Source organism: Anarrhichthys ocellatus, unplaced genomic scaffold (assembly GCF_004355925.1).
Source record: "Anarrhichthys ocellatus isolate YVR2014 unplaced genomic scaffold, GSC_Weel_1.0 scaffold11, whole genome shotgun sequence".
Taxonomy (NCBI): domain Eukaryota; kingdom Metazoa; phylum Chordata; class Actinopteri; order Perciformes; family Anarhichadidae; genus Anarrhichthys; species Anarrhichthys ocellatus.
This window is the reverse complement of record NW_022280041.1, coordinates 1,730,901-1,739,677: the sequence shown is the minus strand read 5'-3', so window position 1 is coordinate 1,739,677 and position 8,777 is coordinate 1,730,901. Positions and strand designations below refer to the sequence as shown.

General features: G+C 44.2%; 1 protein-coding gene across 1 annotated transcript in view; it reads left to right on the top strand.

Annotated features, from left to right (window-relative positions):
- Positions 1-8,149, top strand: part of LOC116385840 (GRB2-associated-binding protein 1-like) — a 14,797-nt gene extending 6,648 nt beyond the window's left edge. The window contains exons 2-13 of the mRNA XM_031851597.1: positions 363-491; positions 723-888; positions 1,333-1,525; positions 1,897-2,534; positions 3,763-3,845; positions 3,970-4,079; positions 4,488-4,783; positions 4,888-4,962; positions 5,594-5,690; positions 6,204-6,336; positions 6,637-6,771; positions 6,937-8,149. Coding sequence (XP_031707457.1) covers positions 363-491; positions 723-888; positions 1,333-1,525; positions 1,897-2,534; positions 3,763-3,845; positions 3,970-4,079; positions 4,488-4,783; positions 4,888-4,962; positions 5,594-5,690; positions 6,204-6,336; positions 6,637-6,771; positions 6,937-7,119 — 2,238 coding nt within the window. The 3' untranslated portion in view covers positions 7,120-8,149. The remainder of the gene's footprint in view (positions 1-362; positions 492-722; positions 889-1,332; positions 1,526-1,896; positions 2,535-3,762; positions 3,846-3,969; positions 4,080-4,487; positions 4,784-4,887; positions 4,963-5,593; positions 5,691-6,203; positions 6,337-6,636; positions 6,772-6,936) is intronic.
- Positions 8,150-8,777: the final 628 nt, after the last annotated feature.

The window sequence follows — 8,777 nt, the reverse complement described above, 5'->3', positions numbered from 1 at the left end:
CAAACATTTAGCAACGTGTGTGTGTGTGTGTGTGTGTGTGTGTGTGTGTGTGTGTGTGTGAGGTTTAGTTACTGGAGTGTCAAACTTCTGACATTGGAGAGAGACACCAGTCAGCCTTATCGTCAGAGAAGGAGAGAGAGGACAAGAAGGAAGTTAAGACATTATCTTCTTAACCGACCTTTTAGTCAATAATCTGTCAAATATATCATTTTGCAAAAAGACTAAAAGTCCTAAAAAACAGATATACTGTCACTTTGTTCAGCCCACACCTCTAAAATAGAAAGGGTTTATCTACTTGCTCTCTGTAAATGTCGGTGATGTTGAATGAGATAAACTGAAGGAGGAAGTGTTCCTGTCTCCAGGCGTGGAAGAAGCGTTGGTTCGTGCTGCGGAGCGGTCGGCTGAGCGGGGAGCCGGACGTCCTGCAGTACTTCAAGAACCAGCAGTCCCGCCGGCCGATCAGGACCATCAACCTGAACCTGTGTGAACAGGTACACGGACGCCATCAATGACCTGAGTTAATGCTCCTTATTGTGCATGTTTAAAAGTGTTCTGTGTTAGTTAAAAGCGTAACAAAATGTGGGGCTTTTTTGTTTTTCAAAATGATAGATCATTGAACTTTCACGTTTTGACGCTAGCTGAATGTTGCACATTTGTGTGCTCTATAAATGCTCCAACACTCATTCACCATGTCCGCCTCTCTGTATGGCCTTCTCCCTCAGGTGGATGCCGGCCTGACGTTCACGAAGAAGGAGCTGGAGAGCAGCTTCGTTTTCGACCTGAGGACGGAGGAGAGGACCTGGTACCTGGTGGCTGAGTCTGAGGAGGACATGAACCGCTGGGTGTCCTCCATCTGCCTGCTCTGTGGCTTCAACCCGACTGATGACGGTACGACGGATAGATAGATAGAGGGATGGATGGATGGATAGATGGATGGATAGCACTTTTGCTTTAGATAGATAGAAGTGTGGGTTGTTGCTGAGTCAGTGTGAAAACCAGTGGGAGGAGAGAAGAGAGAGAACATGCAGAAAGAAAAGATGTCGGTGACTCAGATGTAAAATATCATAAGATATTCTGTATAACAGTTTTGCCTTTTGCAGTCATTTGAACTCTGTCTTGGTTTTCTAATGTTAGCTGACCACTAATTACAATTTACAATATCTGCCAAGTTCATGTTGATAGGGCGGGCTATAAAGAAAATAGCGCCATTTAAATTTCTCTAATGACAAACACTCCAAAACCCACGATGCCCTGCAGGGAGAGACACAGAAACTTGGAAGAGTTTATCCGAAGTTTTTCCTTTCTTATGTGGGTCACTTTTATTTTCTACAGTCCCGGAGAGACCTCCTGTCTCTGGCTCGTCCTCCATCACAGCGATGACCATGGCCAGTCGCACTGCCGCCATCGCTGCGATATCAGGGTCGGTCCCACCCCCCTATGACCCGGTGAATGTCAGGGTCCTGGTTCACAACCGCAATGCAGAGGAAGATTACCTGTGGTTATCGCACTGCCAGAGTCACATCAGGTAAACACACAGACAAACACAAATACAGGAAACAAGACTAAAGAAACCCGGCTGAAGGTAAATCATCCAGACTTAACAGTCAGAGTTACAGGTTTAGACGTGTTGAATCTGAAAAAATCAGGGATTAGAGGTTTATTTTAGCCTGGATCACGCCCACAGATGTCTTCACATACCTGCATGCGACAGGTCATCAGAACAGCACAATGAAAGCTAAATGTCCCTCTACAGTTGGAAAGATTTGTATCGTCCAGGTAGGATTGTGATTTGCTGAGGTGTGGAGCTCTTTGAAACCGAAAAACAACTTAATCTGAACAGTTTTTTTACTGTATTGTTGTTTAAAAACTCTTATTTTGGTATCTCTCTGTCTCTAGGCCTCCTTTAGGTTCCTCCACTTCTCTTGAAACCGACTACAACGACAACCCTCTTCCCTCCGCCACCTCCTCCTCCTCTTCCTCTTCCTCCTCTCCTTCCCTACTTCCCAACGGCCTCCCACCTCCATCGTCCTCCTCTTCCTCCGGCTTTAGGACAGGTCCTTGGACGGCTGCCTCCAAGACAGGCCCTTTGAGCCAGTCTCTGGATGCCAGCGTGACCTCTGACCTCCAGAGACGAGCCGGCCGACTTCGTTGTCACCCCTCTCCTCATCCCAGGAAGCACTCCCTGGACTTCCACCTGCGGCCCGTGACGATACCTCTCAGTGACAATAGACACTCCGCCGTGCATCCAAATACCCACTCGTACACCACCAGCGGTTATCAGATCCCTCGTCCGGCGTCCACCACGCAACCACGACCCCCTCGCCGCCCATCCTCCACCCCCAGCGTGGACTCCATGACCCAGGCGGAGCTCCACGCCTCAACCCCGACTCCCCCTCCACGCCCGCCCAAGCCCCAGACCGCCGCGGCCACGCTCCCCCGCTCCTCCTCAGAGCCAGAGAAGAGGGATGGATGCGTGGAGGGAGGAGGTCTGCCGAGGAGCAACACCATCACTGCGCCGGGACGCACACCGACAGGTAAGAAGAGAGCAGCCTGTCTTTCATCAAAGGTCTTGTTTTAAAAGAATAGTTTTATGCTCCTTTTTGACACCTTTTTTCTACGGATTATACAAAAGGAGATCTAATGTGTTCATTCGTGAGCTTCAAAAGGGGCTGGATTTTGACTGTCTCCAGTCTTTATGCTAAGCTAAGCTAACCAGCTGCTCGCTGTAGACATGAGACATTGAGACAATGCAAATGCAAAAGGCCCCGCCTCCTTTTCTATAGGAGCAAGACACAGACTTTGTGATGCTTTCGCCTCTTTTTGATGTTGTTTTGTGTCTTTTTGGTGCTTTTGTGTCTTTTTAGGTCATCTTTTGTCTCTTTGTGGTCAATTATATCTTATGGTTACTCCTGACAAAAAATATCTGGTTATTCATCTGACAGACGACAGTCTGTTAGTATTTGTCGTGTAAATTAGTAGTATTTTGGAAATAAATGTTCAATATGAAGTATTAGTGGCTGTGAAATCCCTGTAGAGAGCTTCAGCAGAGGGTTTTAAACCTCAGAGGAGATCAAGCTGTATTGTGCAGAGCTGGCAGTGTTGATGGATTATATCCACAGCGGAAACTATTTGTTCCCGTTTGCACCGTGACTCGTTTGGAATTAGTTTCATTAATGAGACGAGACCTTTGCCCCTGAACGGCACAAAGACTTTTTGTTTCAAGCCTGGTGGGTAAAAATGTTCCATAATTCTCCAAAGTTCTTTCATGGCACTTTAGAGCATATTAAAGACAACCGTCTCTGTACTACAACATGCTCGGACTTGATGCTTTGTGCACAGATGTTTACTTTCTTAGTGACATCTACATTCAGATCTGGTCAAGCTCTGTTTGCACTCTGTCAACACAAGTCTTAACGCTCTTCTGCCAATAAGTCACATGTGTACAATGTAATAGTGGTGAAATGTTTTTCATTTAGTTTTTTAATTAAATTAACAAGTCACTGCATGCTAATTAGTTTTAGAGTTGTTAGTAGGCAGTTTTGGAACTGTGGACAGTGCCAGACTAGCTGTATCCCCCTGTTTCCAGTCTTCATGCTAAGCTAAGCTAACCTCCTGGCTCCAGCTCTGTACTGAACGCACAGATATCCGAGATTGGTATCAAACTGCTCATTCAACTCTCAGCAATGTAAGAGTTAATCCCAAATTGTTGAGGATTTTGAACTATGGTGGTTTATGTACATATTTCTATCCTCTGTGTTTCAGGTTGTGACTCTTTTTACATCCCTCGGTCTCTGTCCGACAGAGCGAGCATGTTTGAGTTCAGCGAGAGCTTCAACAGTTACTTCGTAAGTTAAATCTCTTAAAACCGCAAGAATAAAATACAATAAATGTACATATTTAATGTCTTTTTTTTTTAGCATTTTATATCTGTATCATGTCAAAATGTAAATCTCTCTTCCTATCTCTCAGTTTAATAAAGGCATGGTACCTCTGGGTAGTGTTTGCTCTGAAGATGATGATGTGGGCGAAAACTATGTTCCCATGAGCGCTGCCACCACTGAGCCTCCTGTTGCACCAAGGTTAGTCAGAAGATACGCGACATGTTCATGTAATGATTCGTTTTAAAGGATTTAAAAGAATCACCCTTTTCAACTGAAATTTTTACCTGCAGTTGAAACAAAAAACGTTGATTTTTATAACATGTAATCATAATAATATGTTTCTTTTGAGACCTTTATAAACATTTATATAGAGACGATTTTCCGGCGTAAATGACACAGCCAGGCGAGCCTGTCTTCACGTCTGTTTGTGGACCTAAATGGACTCCCTTTGGACAAATTCGATCCAGTGCCTTTTAGTGAGAACCTGGATTAAAGCAGGACATTGTCTCACCTCTTCTTGGATACCAGGACAGCAACTATAGAAGAAGCCGTCACTCATGAACAAGACACTGAGATAATTTCTAATTACTTCTTCTCTTGTTCCAGGGTGCCTCCACATCCTCCCTCTGACCCCTCTGTCCGGCTCCAGGAGGCCAACTACGTCCCCATGACCCCCCTCACCCCTTCCCTTCCCATTCATCCCACCCCTGCCACAGGCGACCTGGCCTCCCTCGGGAGACAAGTCCCCCCACCCGCCCACATGGGTTTTCGTAACTGCCCCCTGACTCCCGTGGCCCCCCTCACCCCGCCGCTCCGGAGGAACACTATGAACACCTCTGGTGGAGTGGAAGTGGAGGCGACGCCCCCTCCGATCCACCGCAACCTGAAACCACAACGCAGAGGTGAGTAGGAGCTTATCAGGGATATCTGATCACTTCTTATACTTGTCAGTATTGAGACATAATAGAACCTTATTATAAGGCACTGATGTTCTGAATCACTGCAGGAGTCGGTGTCGGTCGTCAGCCTGCAGAGAGAGCGGACGTCCAGACGGCTGCAGAGCCGACACACAAAACAAGAGGTACGAACCACAAGTCTGTGATTTCTGTTCCTGAAGTCGTTCCTTCTCTCCCAGTGGCTCCTTCTCTCTCCACATCCCCCCTTGTGTCGCTCTCTGTTTGTCACTTCTCGTCTCACTTGTTCCCCTTCAACCTCTTTTGGTATTAATTATTTACCTGCTCCCACTTTGCTCAACAATGTGACAGCCACGGCTCCATATACGGAGCTGTAGCTTATAGAAACTCATTAAATATTAGTAAAGGTTGACAGTTCGGGAGGTGTTTCTGCAACACTGCTGCTTCGTTGTAAAAAGCTTTTTGTTTTCAAACTTTAAAATGCAACATTAGCATTTATGTCTTTTGGAGATTCAAGACTTTCATTTTACACTTTCTGTTGGCCGGAGACGTTTCTCTTTCAATGTAGGTCAACAGGAAAGAGTTCATTTTGGCCAAAAAGTAGCCTGCTTTTTGCACTGCTATTCAATATTCTCTTATCCCAAACTGCAACATATATCAATGTTTACAAAGTATAAATAAATTTCATACTGCTTGCAGGGTTTAAAATATGTTTTAAAATGCCCTGGTCCTAAATCTAAAAGTAGTCTCTCTCTCTCTCTCTCTCTCTCTCTCTCTCTCTCTCTCTCTCTCTCCCAGTGAAACCAGCTCCTCTGGACATCACTTCAGTGCAGCAGGACTGGCAGGAAGTCCCGCCCCCTGTCCGCTCGCCTGTCACTCGAACCTTCACACGAGAGTAAGTGCGTGTATGTTTGTGTGTGTGATGTTTTATTGCAGCGTCAACACAACAGAAAACATGAATATTGAAGGTCTCCTACAGAACCAGAGAAGTATGATGTGTGAATATCTGAGCTGTGCTTATGCTCTGCTGCCTCCCTGTGGTTTAGTGCTGCAGATAATGAATCAAGCTGCCAGTTATTGTCTTATTAATTCATTAATTGTTTTGACTTTATTACATTAAAACACAGTTAAAAAAATACCCATTACAATTTCCTATTGTTTTATTTGATGTCTTTAAATGTCTTCTTTTGTCCAAAACCCAAAATATGCAATTTACTATTTTACCAAGACAAGTAAAACCATTATGTTTGGATCTTTAACTAAAACAATTTTATTGACTAATAATTTAAATTTGGTCAAATGTGTCTTGACAAACTGCCACAAACTCAAAAGAAAAAGATCATTAATAATGAAAATCAACAGATTGTTGCCGCTCTAAAATGCATTCCTGTTTTTCATTGTGTGTCAGTCCGTCCAGTTGTCTGTCGCTCAGGCCGACCTCCGCTCACAGCTCCTCCCTCTCCTCCGACTCCGATGACACCGATGACAGCTACGTCGCCATGATGACCACCCCTAGCCTCAGTTTCAGCGCCGGGGAGCCGGTAAAACACTCCTTCATTTCCACTGTCTTTTTTCTTTCCATCATTAATGTCTTTGCTCTCCATCCTTCCTTCTTTGCATCCTTCTTCCTATCAATCATCTTCCCCTCCATCCATCCCTAAATTATTTTATCAAAGCCGCCCTGACACACAGCGTTGCACTGTTAGCGCTCTTAACGCCGTTAGCTGCAAGCCGCAGGCTCAGCCGTCGCCATGTTGTGAGCCGTGTGGAGGCAACAGAAGTGCTCCCGAACTCATACGTAGCACCTTTAATGTTTGCTGAACTAAACTTTGTGTCTACAGTCTCTGAGGCTCATGCTGCACCGGGCCTCAGAGGGCGGAGTCAGCAGCCCGATGCTACGGCGAGCCAGAGGCGACAAACAGGTGGAGTACCTGGACCTGGACCTCCACACCGGGCGATCGACGCCGACAAGACAGGTGACACAACTTTCTCTCCTTCTCTCTGTACTGTGTTGTTTAATATATATATATATATAAGTTGTATAGTTTATTTATAAGCTGTGTTTCTTCTTCTCAAGTTGTCTTCTTGCATCGATAAATCAATACATCAAGTGATAAAATATACATCTTTACCATAACCAGAAACGCTGCACGGCAGAAGGTGGAGTCGGCAGCGAGCAGGCCGGAGCAGGCGAGGAGCGCGCACGGGGCGAGCGTACACGTGTGGACTACGTGGTGGTGGACCCCAAAAGAACCAAGGCCCTGAGGAGCACCAGAGAAGCATGGCATGATGGGAGGATGTCCACGGAGAAGGAGAAATGCTAGAGCTAACTGCTAACTGCACCGCTCATTTCTTTACGTCCTGAAATGTCCATTTCAAACTGAAATCACTGTTTGACTCCTGCAGTCATCTGACAAAAAAACAGAAAGACATGTCTGATAACAGCCTGTATTGTATTATAGATAGCGACAAGGAGGTTTAGCTTTTAGTTTTGCTGCTACAATGAAATATGTTGAAGATTGACAATCATTCGTCCGTGTGTTTAAAAACGTCTGTCTGACATCTTCAAATGTGTCCGCTGTGGAGGGAGTTTTTTGCTAACTACAGTTTTAGTTTATTTAAGTAAATGGAAATAATGTGACAATACATTTATCCATAGCATGGTGACCGTCGTTCCACATCAACATATTTAAGGTAGCTTCAATCCAGCTTCACTTAGTCAGAGAAGCTGAGGTTCTTTGAGATTTTATTTAACTAAGTAATTTCTCCCTCCAGAGCATATTTGCCTCTAAGGAGTGTTGTAGAAATGAAAACCGGGGTCAAAGGTTTGATACCAGTTTCTAAAGAATGACAGTCAGCACAGGTAAATGCACCTGCATCAAATCAAGCATTAATTAGTTCTCTGGACATCATGCTTCCTCCTGAGACGGTGAACAAGATGGTGGACTGCGGGACGAATCGGCTGTTCTGATGATGAACAAATCAGCAAAACTATCAGTGATAATTGTCTTACGTAATCATCACTGCAGCTTGGTGTGCAGTGTGTAATGTTGCTGCTGAATCATTTAATTGATTCTGTAATAACGGCGATGACCGTCCAAATTAATAAACACTACACATCAGTCTTCTATTGTGCTTTCATTGACTGTCGCATGAAACAAAGCTGTAAACAGCACGGCTTCAACATCCTGTATCTCTAGTGTGATCATGAATGTCGACAGCAGCCTTCAGAGCTGTTCATGACTCACGTACTTTGAGCTGTTTATGACTCACGTAATTTGAGACAAGTACAAGTCTTGTGCCAACTTTTCAGGTGTCTGAATGCAGAACCAATGAAACAAGATTTTTAAACTTTCCTTTCTGTTGGTAGTGTTTTTTTTCTGTAGCTGAGAACTTAAAGTCATTTTTGTGCCAAAAGATGAAATTTAAATTTTTGTGTTTTCAAGTTTCAAGTAAAGTAAGAAAATATTAAGTACCACTGCATGCCACAGTATATTTAGGAATGGCTGGGATTGTTAAATATCAATTTATGTTTAAAATGAAGTTAAAGTAAAGTAACACACTGTCCAGAAGTGGTGACAAGATGCTCACGTTATAGTGAAACTAACTGGTGAGAAAAAGCAATGTATATGATGACGCTGCACTTCTTAAACTAACTGTCATTTATTACTCAGCAGAGCCGAAACATGAATGGAAACTGGAATTACCCAAATCTGAGCCTCAAAGTTTGTATCTGCCCAAAACAAAAGGACCCTTCCTGCTGTGAAGTATCCTGAAGTCGGTGCCACAAACATGCAAAACTACTGAAAAACAAGCCATGCTAGTGGCTCATCGACACGGTACTTTGTCACAGTAAAATGCTAACATCAGCATGCTAACATGCTCACAATGACAATGCTAACAAGCTGGTGTTTCGCAGGTGTAATGTTTACCATGTTTACCATCTTAGTTTAGTGTTTTAGCATGTATTTGTTCATAAACC